We start from the raw sequence: 21,288 nt of genomic DNA, 5'->3' as shown, positions 1-21,288 counted from the left end.
CAGTGCCACATAATTACATCCAACATAATTGCACTCTACTCAATGCAACATAAATACACTCCACATAATACCACACAGTGCCACATAATTATATGCTACATAATTACACTGCACTCAATGCAACATACACTCCAAATAATACCACTCGGTGCCAGATAATTACACACCACATAATTACACTCTACTGAATGCAACACACACTCCACACAATACCACTCAGTGCCACATAATTATATGCTACATAATTACACTGCACTCAATGCAACATGCACTCCAAACAATACCACTCAGTGCCATATAATTATAGTCAACATAATTACACTGCACTCAATGCAACATACACTCCAAATACCACTCAGTGCCACATAATTACACCACAAGATTACTCTACTGAATACAACATACACTCCCCATATTACCACTCAGTGCCACATAATTACACGCCAAATAATTACACTCTTCTCAATGCAACGTAAATACACTCCACATACCACTCAGTGCCATATAACACACCTCATACTTACACTCTACTCAATGCAGCATAAATACACTTTATCTGTCTTATCTATCGCCCTCACTCTAACGCCCTCACACTATCGCCCACACTCTGTCTATCTATCTATCTATCTATCGCATCACCACAGCATCACTCAGCACCATCACTCAGTGACACCACAGCATCAATCTGTGCAACCATTCAGCAACAACTGGTTCAAATATGTTCTCTCAATGTTTCAAGCTTTATTACAAATGTCACAAAAAGATGTTAATATTTCACTTCTGTTCTTGGATTTTCGTCACAATAAAATACAATGAATATTATTTTCACAAAAGTTATTTACAAAAGCTATTGCCATTATAAATTACAGTACCTTCTATTTAAGTATTAATTATTAAAAAAAATGAAAAGCCATTTTTATTTGTAATCTCAATACATGTAAGTCATGTAAATACAACACATATTGCATTACAAATGCTATAGGTGTCACATTTGCGAAAGTTAAAAGTATTGGCATTGTAAATGACAAAGCTATTAATTACGCTATTTTCAATACCAAAACATAAATAAAGAATGTGTCATTTACAATACCAATAGTTCAAACTTTCCTAATGCGAGATCTAATGCATTGCAAATGCTTGTGTTGCTATGTTCGCACACGTAAACTCTGTCTGGTCAAAGCATTCACCTCATTAGTATTAGTTTAACACCCAAAAACAGTAATAAGAAACTGAAATGTGTTGTGATGACTCGGCCTTCACAAAAGTCCTTTTACTGCGCAGCAACAGCTGTTGCTGCTTTTTCTGAGTAACTATTGATCCGTTCGAGCTAGAAACTATTTTTTGTAAAATTCTGCAAATTATGCAGCCGATGATGGATTTAATTGCAAATGCGGAACACCTATAGTTATGCAGAAAACGCTGCAGCTACAGTGTCGCACAATTCCAGTGGCCCTGGTTTATACGTTTTGGCATGTAATCTTTATAGGGTTTACTTTCTTTTTTCAATGCACACCATTTTAGCACTTTTAAGAAGTTGTGAAGTGTTACACAGGGTTTCAGCTCCCAGGTGTCTAACAAACGTGTTTGGGCCTGAATAGAGAGATCCGTCCCATCAGCGAGGTGTTAGCAGAAGAGCAAAACCTATGTAGAGTTCATCTGCATTTAATCCAGTAGCACATTTGCAACTTTTTCAGCCTCTGAACTATAGTTGGCTTGTTGCACAATAGCGACTAGTTGAAAGGGTTCTTAAAAGAAATGTTGTGTTGTCTCTAACACAATTAACAACGGGTGACTATGGGGTACCCCGTTTGCTTCGACAGTAGTGCAATGATTTAACAAACCATACCTAGCCACATATCCGATGCACACAATGTCTATCTTCACAAGGTTCTACCACTTTTTCGAAGATAAATTTACAGTAAATTTAACAGCCCCACACAAACACTTTATATATAATAACAGATGATCATTCCCAGTCAGGATAGGTGATTCGAGTGTACCTGACACAATTCCGCCATGCATTCCACGGACACAGGTGCATTGTCTGAGTCTTACAACCCTTTTTCTCGCAGGTCATGTTTTGCACATTGAATACACACAAGGTGGACATGGATAAGCTCCTTGGAGGGCAGATTGGCTTGGAGGACTTCATCTTTGCTCATGTGAAGGGGCAGAAGAAGGACGTGGACGTGTACAAGTCTGAGGATGCGCTGGGGCTGACCATCACCGACAATGGCGCCGGCTATGCGTTTATCAAGGTACCAATCCTTTTCAATATGCCAACGTAAGGTCCCTGTCTGCCATAGAACCATATACATTGCTTTCATTAGTTCTATATTAACTTTATCGGAAGTACTTCAATATGTTTCAGCACATGCAAATATATGATGTGTGTAGGCGAAATTCTTTAAAACGGATGTAATAGTTGGGTGGGGGGCGAACACATACTTGATGCAGTGCAATGTTCAGTATTTTTGTTTTACATAATAATATAACAGATGTATAATTTGAAATGAGGGACATAATCACATTTTTTTAGTAAGTGCCAAGGACAGGGTTAGAATCCAGGACTCCGCGTTCCAAAGTCGGCAACGTAGCCACTAGAACTCAGTTCTTCTCCTGGTTGCATTTGTAAGTATACTGAAGGTCAGCAGTCACCTTGTTGTCGGTTTACTATTGGTTTACTATGACCCATGGCACCACGCACCACATTGTGCCTCCTCTTCTAGGTGTGAGCATGGCTCCACCTCCCACAGCTGTGTGCCTGTCTTTTTCACAGTACTAAACAGAGAGCTGAACTTGACCTGGTCCTGAATGTTGCACCAACTTTCTAAAGTGTCAGTCTATACTTGAACCTGTCAAAAGAAGATTTTAGGGGCAGGTGTTCTTAATGACCGCATCGGTTTAACACGTTTGGGAAATGCCAGTAGGTCTGGCTTATAAGTGAAAATACTTCTTAGGTCACTACAGAATTTAGACATTCCAAAGCTCATAATATGTGCTCTCTCTCTTACTCATTCTTGCATTCGATTCATCCATCTACCCACTCGCTCTTAATTCAATTTAGCGCTTCACCCAAACCCAACAAGCATTTGGTTTAGACGCAGGGCCTTACTTACTACATGCGGTACACTGCAGATAAAATCGCCAGCAAGCAATGAGGCAATAACAAAGCCTGGGAAGCTGCTGGGCACTCACAACAAAGAAAAGAAATATAAAAAGGGAGAAAGAAAGACATGAAAGAGAGCCAAAATAGGAGAAAATGGAAGAATACTAAGGACTGGCCTACTAGCTCTGGCATTGAAGCACGCTCCTTTTCAGATGAAATGCAATCACTAACAGGGCAGTAAAGGCAATTTCTGAAGTGGGGTGACCCATTGCACCATGCATAGGCTTCTGCACAAAGCGTTTGTCAGAGGGTCTAACAACACCAAACCCTTGCCTGTTACAGCAATCTGTGAGCTTCCAGCTATCAAAATACCTGTCTGCTTGCTTTAACACAGTGTAATAACAATCAATTCTTAAAAGCCTATTGGCTTTAACATATGCTTTTCACAGTAAGCAAGTCAAGCCGTCCTCCTTTGTCACAACATTTCATAATAAACCGATCAGATGTATGGCTTCTGACATTGATTTTCCCGGTGAAGTTATGAGGTCTATTGCCTTTACTGTTACCTTGTTGTTCTAACACAGGGCCCACTGAATGGAGCATACGCTTTACCAAAACACAATACAAGTGTTCTTTTTCAGCGGAAGCACACGCTGTCGGCCCATTCAAAAGCTTGTATAGGGGATGATCAACATGGGGGTGGAGCTAAGTGCCTGTCTCAATCCTGGACCTTAAAGCTTTTTTTCTGGTGATTGAATAATATCTTGCTACCGCTGCACTATTAAACCAGACCTTAAAAGAAGCCACATGTTTTGTTATGTATTCCCAGTAACATTGATAACTATGTGTCTGGTTTTGGAGCCTCTCCTCCATGATCACTAGTCTGCAAACTTAGGTTTAATGAACAATATCATTGCTATAACCTTTCCCACTAGTGGTATGGTCACCTCGCTAAAACATACTCCCATTTTAGTGCAGGATGAAGTCTTTGTTGCTCAGCCCTGTAGCCCAGCATGTGGTCTAAACAGCCCACAGTTCCACATTAGGAAACATTTATCTAACCATGACTATCTCTCGACCATTTACCCACCAGAGGATCAAGGAGGGCAGCACCATCGATCGAATGCAGCTGATCAACATCGGCGACATGATTGAGTCCATTAATGGGGAGAGCCTTATTGGCTACCGGCACTATGAGGTGGCGAAGATGCTGAAGGACCTACCCAGGGGGCGCACATTTACCTTGAAGCTGATTGAGCCTCTTAAGGCGTTTGGTGAGTGCTGGGCAGGATATACCTTATTCATGTGCTAGAGGACATTGGGTTAGGTCCCTGTACATACCTTCCTCCGACCACAAGTTTTTCTGCAGCTTGCCTCCCGCTGTCAGCATTCTCTTCTGACCCAGTCATGTTCAGTCTGCTTATTCGTGTGTGTGTGTGTGTGTGTGTGGTGGTGTGTGTGTGTGTGTGTGTGTGTGTGTGTGTGTGTGTGTGTGTGTGTGTGTGCGCGCGCGCGCGCGCGCACTAGTTCTGAATGCTACAACCCTGTTTGGTTTCTGCGCCGCCTCTTGTTGCTTCATTTGCCTCTTTCTTCTTTTTTCAGTTGCTTCTGCCATACGCTAACCTTTTGCCATGTTTTTTTTTGGTTGTCGCCCCTTTTCAATCACCGTGCTGCCTTACTTTTTACTTCAGTAGTTTAAGTAAATGGTCGCTGCAGCAACTCCTGTACCGAAAAGGAAATAATATAGCATTATCTCACTCTTGCTAGTCTTTTGAAGCATAAATCGAATTTAATTCCTGGATCATAAACATCCAATGCTATTTTTAGTCAAAACATTAGTTATTGGCAACACAGTTGCTTAAGCATATAACAGTGCGATACCTATTTACAGTGCTCTTGGTGTAGATAACCTGCCTCCCAACCCTCCCTTTTCTCTCTACACCAAGAGCACTGTAAATAGATATTGCACTGTTATATGCTTAAGGAACTGTGTTTCCAATAACTAATGCTTTGACTAAAAATCGCATTGGATGTTTATGATCCAGGAATTAAATTGTATGTATGCATCAAAAGAATAGCACGAATGGTGAATGCTATATTTTTTTTGCTACAAAAGTTGCTACTGCAATCACTTAACCCTTTCGATGCTCATGACGAGCGCAGCTCGTCATGATGCACAGTTGAGCTGTGCTGATGACGAGCTGAGCTCGTCATGAAACAACCAGAATAATCAAAAGTCAGCACAGGAGGGGAAAACGCCTAGCAGCCAAGGTGTTAATGTACTGCAATACTGACCCAGGTCGGGTAGTTTTTTGTGGGTTACCCCTTTGATACTCAACACATTACTTTTTACTCGGCACATTGAGTGGGACTGAAAGCCTAAACTTACATATCGAGATAAACAGTCATTTTCACTGAGTAAATCTAATGCAGATCTAACAGCTGTTATAATAAAAAGATTAGAGTGTGGGGGGAGGTGAGGGGCAGACATCAGTCTCATGTTGAGGGATAGCCCCCTAAATTTGATGGAAAATGTAGGCCGGCCGTACTTTTAAGGCACTATGTGCAAGGCCACCTGTCTGCACTAAATGAAGCCTGAGCCATCTCAGAATAGCTTGGGGCTCAAGGAGGTAGTATAGCAGCCACAAAGCAAGGTGAATTATGTTTTGGCCGGCTCTAATTTCCGATGGGGTTTAATGTGAAGGAGGTAAGAAGGAGTTGGAGAAGTGGACAAAAGAAGTAGTATAAAAACGAAAGTGTATGGGCAGAAGAGGTTGGGCCTGCTGAGGGGACTGGAGACGGAGGCTGGTTGAGTAGGAAGCAAAGACAGTGGGGCAGGACTAGTGACAGGGGATGGGGGGGCATAACAAAAAAGTTAGTCAGTGAGCGATGACCTTAGGAGAAGCAGTGCTTCTACTTGGCCCATCCCTCTTCTTTCATTTCCATCTGGTCTGTAGTGTCTTTACCACTTGGGGCCAGATGTACGACCATGGCATTTAGCGACTCGCAAATTTTTCTCAATTGTGAGTCGCAATTTGCGAGTTGCTATATGCCATGTACAACAGTGTCAGAGACACTTTGCGGTTCCCAATGGTGCCGCAAATTGCATGCCTAATCAATATTCATGCGGCACTCGCAAATTGCGACCCCATTGGGAATGGCTGGCACTCCCAGGGATGGTGGCCTGCTGGGCTCAGTAGACCTCCATGTCTGGGACTGCTTTTAAATTGCGGTTGCAAAACAAACTTACATAGGCCTTTGACTCGCTATTAGGAGGGACGCCCTTGGAACGACCCTTCCTAATAGCAACTTGCTATTCCTATTTAGCGAGTCGCAAAAAAATTGCGACTCGCTAAATAGGGATTTACATGGATCTAATAGATTTTGCATGCGCAAACGGGTCACAAACCTGTTTGAACATTTAAAATAGTGTTCTACATCTGGCCCATGGTTCCTAGTCCCTCATTCTTCACACTACTCTACATCTACCTCTCAGTTGACCTTCCCATGTTGAGGAGTGCATCTTGTTTCTTCGCAGTCCTTTTGTAGTTTTTCTTTAGTCCCCTGCCACCCAGCTCCTATTTCTTCTCTCTCCCACATCTCCTTCCTATGCTTTTGTGTACTTGTCCCTTTCATCTGTCGGTTCTCTGTCTCGTAGTGTGTGCCTGGAGTTGTGCTTTTTTTCTGACTGGTTTCCCTGCATCTCTTTTTAGGCTGCGCCTTGTTTCTAGTGCTTTTGTGTCTGTGTTAGTTTGTATCTATCGTTATTTATATGGCGCAAACTTAACTAGGAAGCAATAGAGCACTGTAAATTGCCTTGAGGATTGAAGACGATCGCAAGATGGTGTACATCAAGTACATAAATACATTTCACACATTATTTGTCGCTTCCTTTTTGTTCTACTTTTCTCCAGTCCCTTCTCGAGGCTTCCCTGCTCGTGCTCTCTGCTCCACCTGTTCTGTGCGTGGTTCCTCCACATTCCTTCTCGTTTCTCTTGCCTCCTCCCTCTGCCTTGGTTTCCATGTAGTCTGTAGCGATGGACTTTCTCCCCTTTCCTTCCACGCTGTGTTCTCTGGCAGCCTGCCTGCCTCACTCTCTCCTGCCTCCTGTTTCCTTCCCTCCCTGGCTTGCTTCCTGGAGCAGCGAGCCGGCACAGGTCGCGCCCGGTGCACCTTCACGGCGGAAGGGCGGGGTTCCCGCCCGACCTGCCCGACGGATTCCCCTCAGCGCCTGACTAGGCCTCTATTTAATGGGCCGGGCTTCCTGCTGCTGCCCTGGGCTGTGACGTGCTGAATGTGCTCCATGCACGAGATACAAGATAGTTGCATGTTTGCTGAACGGGCGGGGGAGGAGAACCAGCACATGGGAGGCAGTGAGCCAGTCCAACGAGTTGACTTAGTGGGTGCGGCCTGGTGTGTAAGAGTTGCTGTTAGTCACGGGTGTCAGCAGTAGCATTTGAGAGAACTTTTTCAGTTTGCAGTGTTGGGGTTTGCCAATAGGCCAAAGCCGGTCTGCATTTAGGCGTTTGTGAAAGGGCCATTTATGGCATATGGGAGGGGCCAAGCGGTCTCGAGAGCCTGTAGTAAGTTGTATTTTCTGCTGGATTACAAGTTTAGCTTTTTGTGGTTGTTCTCGCTGATACCTCTCACACTTACAATTTCAGACATGATTGGCCAGAGATCTGGGGGAGCCAAAGTCAGCTCTAACCCACAGATTGGCACTGGGCGCGGAACCCTGCGGCTACGATCGAAAGGCCCTGCCACCGTGGAGGAAGTGGTAAGATGCACAAAATGCTTGTAGATAGAGAATACATGTGTATATACAATGTAAATGTAACATTTGTTAAACGCTTTTTTAGATGTAGTTGTCAAATGTCAGAGACCTGATAATAACAATATTATAAGCAACGGAATGACCTTGCAATCTGCATTTTTCTTTCTCCATCACTTCTCGTTTTTTTACCATTAGACATATGCTTCGAGATAAAAAATAAATAAAAAACTCAATAAAAGCCTTGCAGACTACACCTGCAGGAGCAGGCGCAATGTTTTAAAAGAAATCTTATTAGTTTGGAAGTTTAGAAAAACAAATCTGTGTTTTGAAGCCGAGCCAGCTAGGTATGAAGCCGAAAGAAACCAGCAAGTCCCTCCAGGCTACCCATTGCCCTCCCTGCTGCATTCACATACTGTACTTGGTCTTCAGGTCTTTTTGTTCTTGCATTAGAAATGGTGCAGGTGTTCACAGTAAGTGGTTTTGGCTGTCAGTTTAAAGTGTCTCATCACACATACATCTACAAACACACACTCTTCTGTTTTACACAGACCTCTTTTACATTGCGCTCAGTGCAAATGCCTACCTTGCAAGATCAGAGCCATATGCAAATACAATATTTTCATGTTGAACGCACAGGCCTCTCACTATCAACACAAGACCACGCAGCCGTGTTCTGGTAGTAGTTTTGTTGCTTATCACCTTTGATGGAGTCCCATAATGGGGTGTGGAAACAGTGGGACTATAGCCTGCTGACATCCGAGGGTTTAGGAAGGCACCTCCTCTCTTGCCACATTGGTTGTCCTGTTTGTGCCAACTCTAGATGCTCCCTAAAACTTAGCTGTTTGTAGAGGTGTGTGCTTTTGTATGTGCTGTACTTACATATGCGGTACAAAAGGGGGTGGTGTTGGACGGAGCATCTGAATCAATAAAACACTCACACCCAGTCAAAAGATCTGGGTTTAATCCATCACCGTTCTTTAGCCCACTCTGCCACCCTTGCAGAAACTTTATCCACATTCATGGTTTTCCTCGGAATTTGGGCAGATTCGTTTTCCTCACCCAGGACCTATATTCCCTCTAGGCTGCGCGGGAGCAGTCTACCTTGCACCAGCGCCCAGTTTCTCTCCATAAATGCGCACAATAGCCTGCAACAAAAGAGAGATGGAGATCTAATCAGCCGCTCGTTCAAAAGAGGAGCGGCCTTTCAAAGAATATATTTTTTTTCTTGGAGTTCAGCCTGAAGCATTTTAGTTCTGACAAGATTTAGCTTGTGCAGAGGTTAAATGAGAGCAGTTAAAAAAATAAAAATGATCCAAGTGACACCTGTTGCGCACATCACTGCTGATCGTCCCAACCAGCATACCTAAATACATCTCTCCTTTACTTTATTCACCAACATGTATTGACCTTTTGTAATCAGTAAAATGCAACCCGCCTCCTCAATTACTCGCCATTAAAATATTAATCTCTTCCCAATGAGAACTGAAAGCTGAGTTATTGTTAATCTCTTTAGCTGGCTTGTCTTTTGATGCATGTATTTAAACCGGTGAAAGGCATGTGCTCTGTTCCAAGGCCACTGTCAGTGTGACTGCATGTGCAAAGTGTAGGTAGTAGACCACTTTCTTGTAGGGCAGGCTATGCACACTTTTTTTTTTTAGGTCGAGCGACCTATCTCAATGCGCATGCGCATTGAGCGGGAGCGAAGATATATAGGGGCTTAAATAAGCTTTACCTAGACTGGCGATTGACTGACGATTTGATGCTGTGCCCGTGCGCTTTTAGGTCAATGCGCAAGCGCATTGACCTAAAATGCGCGTGCACATCATCAAATCGTTAGTCAATCGTCAGCAGCACTCCTCCCCTGCTGCTTCACACCCTCATGCCGCTCTCCCCGCTCCGCCCCCTCCCCTGCCCGCCGTGTCGCATTTCTCCTCCCCCTCCCCACAGCAATGCCCTCAGCCGGCCGTACTTTCACTTTGACGGCCACAGGCCGTCTCTCGTGTTTCTCCTTGTTTCGCTCTGTCCCTCATAGATATATGCATAATAATGATCCGATCGATTATAATAAAGCTAACAACCGTTACTTATTTTAACTTTATGTCGTTTATAACTGCTTCCCTAGTTTAATGCTGCCAAGGAAAGCAATTTGGTTAAATGATTATTTTGATCTGCTGCTCTTCATTTGGGAACTGAATTAAGTGTACCTGATTTTTAAGCCCCTTGTAGATCTAAATGTGAGAATAGCAGCAGACCTCACATTTATGGGAACGTTGTTGTTGCACTTTGCATTTCGAGACAGCTTTAGCTTGTCCGATTTCCTCAGTGAGGGTTTTAACACTGTTTTTAGTTCTGGTCACCCCTGACCTTGGACATTTAATCCACTTTTGCGCACAATGTTCCCAACAAACCTTCTGTTGGCATGCTTCCAAGTAGAAGTGCTGATGCAGCGACCCATAAAACGTCTCTTAGCCCCTTTCGAATAACCTTAGTTGCCTGCTGGGGTTCTCCATGCCCTTCTTTGAATCCTGCTGGGAGTCTGTCCGATCTTGCTCTGAGGCTTGCTATTAGCTCAGACGGCTATCAACTTCAAACAAAATATACAATCTAGGAATTCCAGCGTCTGAGCGGGAGAGGGACAGCACTGCATGATATTTTTGCTTATGAGGAAAAAGTAAGCAATTCAGGTGTGGGCCAAATGTGCTCAACAATAATTGCAGGAGCCTGCGCGCTGTTTAACTATCGGCATTACACTTACCACAGTGAGAAGAGTCCACATCATCCACCACCACCACATCCACCACCACCACATCCACCACCACCGCATCCACCACCACCACCACCACCACCACCACCGCATCCACCACCACCACCGCATCCACCACCACCACCACATCCACCATCACCACATCCACCACCACCGCATCCACCGCATCCACCACCGCATCCACCACCGCATCCACCACCACATCCACCATCAACACCACATCCACCATCACATCCACCACCACATCCACCACCACATCCACATCCACCACCACATCCACCACATCCACCGCCACATCCACCACCACCGCCACATCCACCACCACCACATCCACCACCACCCCCACATCCACCCCCACATCCACCCCCACATCCACCACCACATCCACCACCACATCCACCACCACATCCACCACCACATCCACCACTTCCACCACCACCACCACATCCACCACCACCACCACCACATCCACCACCACCACATCCACCACCCCCACCACCACATCCACCACCACCACATCCATCACCGCATCCACCACCACCCCATCCACCACCCCATCCACCACCCCATCCACCACCTCATCCACCACCTCATCCACCACCTCATCCACCACCTCATCCACCACCTCATCCAGCACCGCATCCACCACCACCACATCCACCACCACCACATCCACCAGACCCACCACCATCACTTCCACCACCACATCCACCACCACATCCACCACCACATCCACCACCACTTTCACCACATCCACAACCACCACATCCACCACCACCACCACATCCACCACCACCACCACATCCACCACCACCACCACATCCACCACCACCACCACATCCATCACTGCATACACCACCACCACATCCACCACCACATCCACCACCACCTCCACCACCACCTCCACCTCCACCACCACCTCCACCACCACCTCATCCACCACCTCATCCAGCACCACCACATCCACCACCACCACATCCACCACACCCACCACCATCACTTCCACCACCACTTTCACCACATCCACAACCACCACATCCACCACATCACCACCACATCCACCACATCACCACCACATCGACCACCTCCACCACCACCACCACCACCACCACCGCATCCACCACCACATCGACCACCACCACCACATCGACCACCTCCACCACCACATCCACCACCACCATATCCCCCAGATCCACCACCACCACATCTACATGTGTGTGGCTCTGTGTGTGTGTGTAGGTGCAAATGCAATGTTCTTGGATTGTCGTCACAATAAAATACACTGAACATAATCTTCACAAAAGTTATTTACAAACGTTTAAGCTATTGCCATTATAAATTACAATAACTTTTATTTAAGTATTAATTATTTACAAAATTAAAAGCCATTGTTATTTGTAATATCAATACATCTAAGTCACGTAAATACAACACACATTGCATTACAAATGCTATAGGTGTCACCTTTGCAAAAGTTAAAACTATTGACATTGTAACTGACAAAGCTATTAATTTTGCTACTTTCAAAACCAACACATAAATAAAAAAAAGTGTCATTTACAATACCAATAGCTCAAACTTTCCTAATGCGAGACCTATTGCATTTCCAATGCTTGTTGTTGTTAAATCCTTGCACCCACACTATGCGCACCTATGTCACATTCTATAATTTATCACAAATTTAAGGCACAAAGAATGAAAACATTTGATTTTTGATGAGATCACAGTAGAAATTTCAAGATATGCTAGTGTCTAAAAAGAATTTGCCACACATATTTTCCCTCTGACCACCGGAGTGTCGCAGAGACGTTCCTCCACTTAAAGAAATAAGCAGTGAAACATCCAGTACGACAAAATAGGTCATCATGCCTGCCAATGTTTTAGAACAGGAAAGTGTGAGATTTTGAGAAAAGAAAGTCCGGGCGAATTTCTTTTCCCCAATGTCTTGTATTGAAGCAGAGGCAATTTCATGTAATAGACAGCAAAAATAAAGGCATTTTTGGCTTAACAAATGGTTTCTACCACCTGAATGGGGTCTTTTGGCATGTATGGGTCATGCGCAGGCGGAGAACAGCTGCCTGTAGTGCTAGCAGCACTCACTCCGGTCTCGCAGAGCTGGAAAAACGTGGCAGAGCAAATACTTTGCCTCACCCTTCCAACATTGATAGCAGATTAACACCATACTGGTATGCTTTAAAGTACATGCATTGGAAGCGAAACACTGAAATGCAACCCATGATGTACATCATGGTTACCTAATTTGCACCCTCTAAATACAGCCATGTGTGCTATGTTCAAGCTCATTTCTTTTTCACTGTGTGTCTCTGGACTGTTGTAGTAATTTTTAAGATCTATAAATGGCAAAGCCAGCATTCAGTCGTATGGCCTGCTACAGGTCGGTACCTTTGGTATGTGCTTTAAAGAACTGAACTGTCAAGACATGGAGCAACAGTAGTAATAATCCACTGCAACTCTGCTTGAGCTAATCACAATGGACCCATTGCAATCGTTAGTACAACTTGCCCGATGAACAGTAAAAAAAGGCAGTGGTTTACTACCTGCCAAGCTCTGAGGGGCTCCTGTAACACTTTTGTCAAAGGCAGAAGCCCACTTAAACATGGTGACACTTCGGGCTGGTTTTACTCCCTCTGACACAGCTGGATTTCTCCTGTCCAATCACCATAGTTGAAGTCTAGGCAAGGGATGGGGCATTTGGGGCTCGATTTTTTTTTTTAATTTGCCATTTTAATTTGCCATTTACATCAGTAAATTGCAGCCTGTTAAATGGGTAGAACTAGACCTGGCAAAAACCTCTAAATGCCAGTGAGCATGGAAAAGGACACCTCATGAGCAACACTTCTTGCCAAACTACACTTTGCATTCTGGCAGTTTTAGTTTGGCCTGGTGATTGTAAGTGGGAATAGAATTCCCAGCATGCATCCTTTATTAAAATATTTTATTGAATTACCAGTAAAACACACGAGTTCAGAATGCTTTTTTTAGCTTTTTGTAATTTGGATTTGTTTATATTTTGTGTACGAGGCTCCCTGTTTACATTTTGTATTTCTTCCTATCACAGTCTGCATAAACAGAGGTAACTTGCAGTTAAACACATTCATGAAAACATTAAATTAGGTTGATAAGACCGTTTTTTAGGGCTCAAATCGTGCTTTGGCATTTTGGCAAAGGTGAGTATAAAGTACAAGGTGGTGATATGACCCTTTTGTTTTACAGGGCAATTACATTAAATCCTTTGCCTTAAAATGACGATCACATATTGATAAATAAACCCTTTTGCATTTATTTTCACACAAACAGACATCGGAGTAAACTCCAGTAATTTTAGAAGCTCGTGCACCGTGCTCACTTCCCTAGAGTATTTTCACTAGTCTTTATCGCATATAACCATGGTTGCAGTTCGCAGAGGCCCTTCATTGCCACTCACGGAGTAAAAAAATTAGAGGGAACATTGCCTTGCTTTTTATGGTGGCATTTTCAACTAATCCACCCCTCTTGCTTCCCTTTTCACTGATTGTTCATTAGCTTTGAGCAGTGCTGTTTTACCGCATGAATATGAAGATTTAGATGAACCGGATTACCTTGCCTACTGTATTCCCGAGACGCAAAGTGAGGAATACTCAGTGTTCTCCTGCCACTTTGCTGTTCAGCTGGCTATATATTTGGGAATAAAACATGTATCTTTTGAAGTAGTCTACAGCAGCAGAGCAGACCTGTTAGGGTCAGCTCTAGGTGAAGGCAATTCTAAACGGTTGCCTCTACTTTATCAGTAGATGGCGCTCCTATGTATGGAAAACGCCACTTGTTTGTCATAAAAAGGATGACTTTCCTATTGAGCCAGAAGCCCTGGTTTGGCCATGGCTTCCATACGGTGCGCAGTTAGCCAACCCTGGCATTGCTCCGGGTAGACTCTCTCCCACTTTCCCCATGAAAACAGAAAAAACGAATGCTGATCCCTTTCTCACCATAAACCAACCCTTGGAAAGCCCTCAAAGAAGAAGCCCAGGACTGAGAGACTCAGCATGATGCCACAGAGGGGCTGTCCTCAAAAATATTTTGAAAAACCTGTAAATGGATTTAGTGGTTATGAACACTGAACAGATCTGATCTGATAGGAGTTCTAGCTTATATTATTACTACTTATCTGAACAGCCACTCCCCAGCCCGGTGCACTCCACAGTGGCGCACAGAATTAGACATTCATCTGACACTACAAAGTATCCTGAGGTGTGTGCCAGTGCCTCCAGCCTTGTACTGCTTAAGTTTTCCAACAATGCCTTATTGCAACCAGATATGATACTTTCCTCTAGCCCATCTGCTTCTTTCTTCCTTTTCGTGTACAAATACAAGGCTTGTCTTTTTTATCGAAGGTCCTCTACATAGTAATAGTTTCTTCTGGCATTGGCAGTCCCAATGATTTCTCTCAGATCTCGATGTCTCCTGAAAGAGCAAACAATACTTGACGAATCGATGGGAAAGAAACCGTTCTACATCAGCAAAATCTGCAAACAAAAACATCCTTTTGGCAGAAGATAAATGGCTTTAACAAAGGTTTTTGAGCTTCTTCCCGACATAAGAATGTGGCCTCTTTTGCTTCTGTGTTTAACCAAGGGATGTCAAACGCAGGACTGGATTCCTGATATCCACCTAATAGAAAACATACGCAGAATTTAAGTGGAACTGTGGCACTAGTTTACGTGTATGCTATATATTAGGCACCATTTAACTAATTTGTGATTTTTCTATATATTTTTTTAGTCCCTTGGCCCCTCTTAAACCTATTCATGATTTTGATAATTTTGATTTCACATCGGCGTCTGGGAATTTATTTGTATTGGCTTAGGGTCACTTTCCCCTTGCGTTTACATCACTTGTAGGGATGCTACAGTTTTTCATCCCTATGAAATCCTCGTCTGAGAAGTGTTTATTACCTGTAACTAGATTTCAGCCAGGCAGATCTATGGAGGGTGCCGTGCTGGACATAAATGTGCCAAGCTACATTTCTTTCCTCAGTCTTTTGTCCTGTAGATTCATGTACGTCACCCCCACCATTTACTTCTCAAAATGTGGGGTTCATTTGCTGGTACCAAAAAAAAATGGGTGGCTTGAACCTCATGCCAGAACTGTTGCAGACACTAAGACTGCATTTTGAAGGGAAAGTTCTGCTGTAGAGTGGTATGCCTGTGACTATGTAGGAGATCCTGTCATTAGGAAACTAGCTTAACAAGTAAGTTCCTTTTTCTCAGATCAGTGCACCTAGTTCTAAAAAAGAAAACTTTGTCTCTTTTCCAGCCATCTGCGTTTGAGGAGAAGGCCATTGAAAAGGTGGATGACCTGCTTGAAAGTTATATGGGCATTCGCGACTGCGAACTGGGTAAGTGTGCTTGCATTCTTCATTTCAAACACTTGTTTCCACGGTGTCCCAAGAGGGAATCGTTCTACTGCTACCAGCGCATGTGAAGCCGTATCTCGAAATACCCATGTGGAGTATTGAGCTCTACCCTACTCAGTGTAAATTTGTCATGCTCATTACCCTATGGGGTATAACTCTCGGCAGATATCCCAATTGTCAGTTTTGTGGTAAATACTCCTTGATCATCATTCATAAATTAGCAATCCCTTTTCTTCTTACAAAAACAAATCTGCTCATTTTGCTTGACAAGGGTGTGTTTGTTTTGCTGGGCAACTGGACTGATAGAAGGTTAATTAACACGGTATTTAATGGGATCTGATGTTTGTCATGGCACTGCTTTCCGTGCTTACCTAAGCTGCTTGTTGAAACTGGTGTCTTTCTGTGGTTGGAATAATTGGTGCTTGCGAAAGAGGTGGGTGAACCATGGGCGAGCTGTTGATGATCATTTTTAGTGTGGACAGAACAGGTGTATGCAAGTGTGTTGGTGGGCATTGAGGTTTATAGAAAACCCTGGCTTATCGGCTGTTCTAATGATATCTCTCTCTCTCTCTCTCTCTCTCTCCGCAGCTGCAACCATGGTGGAGCTTGGCAAGGATAAGCACAACCCGGACGAGTTTGCTGAAGCTCTGGATGAAAAGCTTGGGGACTTTGCCTTCCCTGATGAGTTTGTGTTTGACGTCTGGGGTGCCATCGGCGATGCCAAAGCTGGGCGATATTAATGGGTACCCCCCAGCTGCTGCTACAGCAAGACTGACCTTCCCTTCTCCCCTTCTTTTGTGGGGCGTGAACGAAGTACACTGGATGTTCTAACAAGTCTGTAGGCACCACTGCTGCAGAGCACAGGTGCTTGGTTCTGTACCAAGAAGCTATAAACTGATAACCACTAAGGAACTTGGATAGAAACCGATGTTGATGGGCAGTCAGGAGAAGCAACTGACTTTGGGAGCTCTGGGTTGGGGTATCCCCTGATCTGACTGCTCAGTTTTGCGGACATACGGCTACCCTTCCTGATCTGTGAACATATCTCACTCCAGGGCTGGCAAAACTTCTTCCAGGATGTATGTAGCTCTGCAGTGGAGCGCGGCGGGAGGCAGGAGAGGACTGGAAGGGAGCAGACCTACCTTGAATCTGACAAAGCGTGAGGTGGGGCACCTCCGAGGCTGCCTCTTCTCTTGAGAATTCTTATAAGCAATACTGGGGCTTGGGATACACTACCTTAAAGCAATGCTTTCAAGAGGCTGGTGCTGCCCAGCATTCCTGAACTCTGGGTTAGCTCCTCTTGGAGTTTTGAGCAGGTTTTGGTGGGAACACTATGTTTGTGGGGTTAGATGCACTTTCGCTGTCATTTGTAGGTGCTTTGATCCTAGTACTAAATACACTCCAACTTGATCAAATGAAACACTGCACGGCTTTCACCGCTCTTTCTGCTACATGTTCTTATGAAAACCAAGCTCTTTAGAAGGACTAATCTAGTCAAGCACGCTTTCTTTCAAGAACCCGTTGCCAACGTGTTTTTGGGCCATTGTGACATAAAACATTGCAAGCAGTCCTAAGAGAGGAAGAGGGTGGATGCAAGAGATAGAGCTCCATGAAAAACTAAATATTGATGCCCATGGTGCTTTTTAAATGCAACTTTTAGCTGAACTTAATACTTTATTCAAAAGCACATGGGCCAAGATGTTAAAGAATAAACAGCATTGCAGTCCATGTTATATCTTTACAACGCATGCTATGGGGACGCCTGCATTAAGAATCCAGCTCAAACCCATTGTTTTCATTTGCGTGTGAGCTGTCATTTCCAACTAGTCAGTGTTTAAGATTAACCTACATTTAAGATACACTATGGGATGCAGGTTAAAAGTTCTGCAGGTTAAAGGACCTCTTCCACAGCGTTTGTAATGCTCGGTGGGGCACGCATGTTGTTAATGAATTGAATAGTATTTTATAAACACAAATAAACAGTGTTGCTATTCTTTTAGTTGGAATGAGGGTGTGAAAGCGGCCCTCCTGTTCCCAGAGCCACTTTTCCTCATCAAGACAATTTCCAATAGCCACTTCTTCCCTGGGGAGCTGTCTAGTGTCCGGTTTTCTGATGGCCTTTCCCTAATCTCTTTGGCCAGCGGTTACATTGTGTTCAGTGCAATGTCTTCCTTGCAAAATCGAAGCCTTATGCAATACCCCTCTACATTCCGGATAGTCAAATTCTCAGGGTCTTGTAGCTTCTTCTCCCCTCTCGGCTATACCACCAGATCATATACACTCATCCATCTGTGTATTGAGAACGATGAAAAAACAATACATTATTTTTCTTGACATAAGAGAGGACCCAAGCCCCTTCTGAATGTCCTCCTGGGCTTGATGCAGGCCTGTGATCAAGGTGACAGACGTGGACACACGTTTGCAAGAGGTCACACTGATGCAGGTGAGAGGAGAAGGGGCTCTGAGGTTAAGCCACAGGAAAGCTTTGGCGTAAGGGCTGCTGATGTAGATAGTTGATGGTGGAGTTTGGACAGATGTCAGAGAGGTTGACTTGTGATTAAATATGAGCTTGACATAAGTGACTAAAATGTAGTACTTTAGGCCGAGCATAGTTTTCTGTGCGCAATAGAGAAAATTTAAAACAGGAGCTCCGTTGCGTTATTTTTAGGTCTGCTGCTGCCGAGTCCTTTTGCTTTTACAAAAAATAGGTCTATCCTATATATACTTAATGGGGCTTTCAGCAATCCCTTTTCATCCATTGGTCTGTTCTTGTGCCATTCACATTTTTTTCTGTTAGCTACATCATGTGGCATTGGATCGGCCCGCTTCAGTCATTGGCTAGCTTCACTGTGACTGACAGCATTCTTTTTCACAAGGAGCACATTTGCAAACAAAGTAGTTCCAATTAATGCCAGGGACTACTGTGTACTACGTAGACTTTTTAAGACCCTACAAATATTTTTGATTTTAATGAATGTTTTTATATTGGCATGGACCCAGCAGCACTCCCAATAATGCCGTTTTACAAAAAAATGACCAAACAATCATTGACGAAGCCAAAAGGCTGGCAGCTCACACCACACCTATAGGCTTTGCCCATGCTTGTTCCTTCTTGTCCTATAGCCAGCAAGCCATTACTCTGTGAAAGTTCGAAAATCTGTCAGAATTATGCATCCAGGTGCTTATAGAAGAGCTCCCGCTGGCAGTGAAGCGTTAAAGGTTGATTTGCTGCGGTTTACTGGCATTAATGTGCATATGTGTTAGGGCTGTGATTGAGGGTACTAAGCTTTCTAGATCTTGCTCTGGCATTGTTCCCAGATATGTGACTCGCTGGAGCATCGAACATATGTGAACTTGCTCTGCATGCCTACCCGGCAAGTGATTGACAGGCAGCAAGAAGGTTCCAGAACTTGCTGTTCATGCTTGCCAGGACTTTGATTAATGGGCATCAAAAGCGTTCTAGAACTTGCCCCGGCAGTGTCTTCTCAGAACAGCCAAAGTCTTGCCTGAAATATATGAAATTAACATTTCAGTAACTGGTAAATGTTCTGTTAGGCTCAGACAAGACCGCGTCCACTATGGAGCAGCACAATGTGGCACTCTGCTCTCGTAATTTTGAAAATGTATCTGTTATTGAGTGCATTAAAGTGAAAGCAAAAGCCGCTCTGTTTTTAAGACTGAAATATATTTTATGTTCCCTTATAATCTCCCTACATTTGATAGCTAATAGCTAAACCTAACCATTCCAAATGTGACCTTTAGCACCGCCTTACTTTACCTTTGTGAGTCGGTCTTTGGAAAATAGCCCACCGAATGACTGCCAGTGAAAGAAAAAGAAGAAAGTGCACAACTAGTGGGGTTGTCCTAAAGCCTAGGGTCACTATGGAGGCTTGATAATTTGCGTATCAGTCTTTATCAACTTTGTAATGTTGAAAATGGTGCAGTGAGACCACCACACAATAGAAATGTCCCAACTGAAGGAAAGTATGGCCCCATTTGAAAAAATGTTTGCTATACCTTCGTCATGGGTATTTCTTGTTGTTGGGTGTATCTGGTGTCTGTTGCAGATAGACACACGGTTTCATGAAAAATAACTAGAGCGAATAAAAAGAATCGTTAGGTTCTGCACGTGGCCGACCCATCTAGTAGGAGTTACAATTCATGTGGAATGATCCTTCTTTCACAAAAATGTATAATATGGGCCCCTGAATTTTTCAACTTTATTAAACCATATCAGGTGCCCCAGGTTAATCATACCCTGATTCAACTCGCATGTATCTTGCAAACAAAAAAAGACTTGTGGAAAAAAAATAACGAAAACCCACCAAAAGTGTGCAACTACAGACTGCTTTGTAAACGGCTCTTTTTGCACAATATGTATTTCTTTTTTATTGTTAAATCTACAGCAGGTGGGTAATACCCTCATAGTCTTTCATGGCATTCAAGAAGTTGGTTGGGCACAGGTTTTTAATTACAGATCCTATTCGGCTTCAGTGAGGCTACTGTGGTAAGCAGTCTCAGGCATCCTCCCTATCCCTTTGATCCGAGCAGCATGCAGTTCTTGGTTTACCTGCCCCTGAGCACAATATCGGTGCCACCCTGGCATATTTTGGTACATGTAAATTCACATCTTTTCTGGTACTCCCTACCCAAGGTACTTTGCATCACTGGATTACCACAGTCTCCAGTGTGGTTATGATGGGACAAACTCTCCGCTCCTCAACCTCCCACGATTCTGTGCTCAGTGATGATTGGAGGCAGAGCGGCAGCCTAGTATACAAAGGAAAATTCAAAACCTCACTTTGATGAAGGGGTGGGGTGGTAATGGCGACTAAGGCGTCCTCATGTCTAATGTGAATCTTTGGTAATGGTGTCTTCAAATGTTGATGCTGTTTTCATTGGATGTGGGGCAGGGATACAGAACGTATTCTGCTGGGAATATTTTTGTATTTTGTATGTAAATGTCTTGACATAAAGTGCTTGGACCACTCGGACTGAACTTGAATTCTTGCTTGGGACTTGTTGCTAGAGATTGTAAGAAGCCTTGGGTTAACACCAGTGCGTTCCTTGCGATGCTGTAAGCCAGGTGTGCTCCAAGCAGTTCTCGTGAGGTGTTCAGTATGTGCCATTCAGGCCGATTTCAAGCTCTAACCGCCCCTCCTTGCTCACTGGCATCTTAGCAGGTATATAAATAAATGTAGCTCCTGCCTTTCCCCAGCAAACAGTGTAAA

At 43.9% G+C, this 21,288-nt stretch overlaps 1 protein-coding gene across 2 annotated transcripts in view; it reads left to right on the top strand.

Annotated features, from left to right (window-relative positions):
- LOC147667588 (PDZ domain-containing protein GIPC1-like) overlaps nucleotides 1-21,051 on the top strand; it is a 62,041-nt gene extending 40,990 nt beyond the window's left edge. The window contains exons 3-7 of one of the 2 annotated variants that reach the window (XM_086948802.1): nucleotides 2,073-2,258; nucleotides 4,203-4,383; nucleotides 7,774-7,886; nucleotides 15,958-16,039; nucleotides 16,646-21,051. In XM_086948802.1, the coding sequence (XP_086804928.1) occupies nucleotides 2,073-2,258; nucleotides 4,203-4,383; nucleotides 7,774-7,886; nucleotides 15,958-16,039; nucleotides 16,646-16,797 (714 nt within the window). In that variant the 3' untranslated portion in view covers nucleotides 16,798-21,051. The remainder of the gene's footprint in view (nucleotides 1-2,072; nucleotides 2,259-4,202; nucleotides 4,384-7,773; nucleotides 7,887-15,957; nucleotides 16,040-16,645) is intronic. The other variant, XM_086948801.1, reaches the window with a different exon arrangement.
- Nucleotides 21,052-21,288: the final 237 nt, after the last annotated feature.

Source organism: Lissotriton vulgaris, unplaced genomic scaffold (genome assembly GCF_964263255.1).
Source record: "Lissotriton vulgaris unplaced genomic scaffold, aLisVul1.2 SCAFFOLD_823, whole genome shotgun sequence".
NCBI classification, from domain to species: Eukaryota; Metazoa; Chordata; class Amphibia; order Caudata; family Salamandridae; genus Lissotriton; species Lissotriton vulgaris.
Note: the sequence above shows the minus strand (reverse complement) of the source record. Positions and strands in the feature narration are given on the sequence as shown.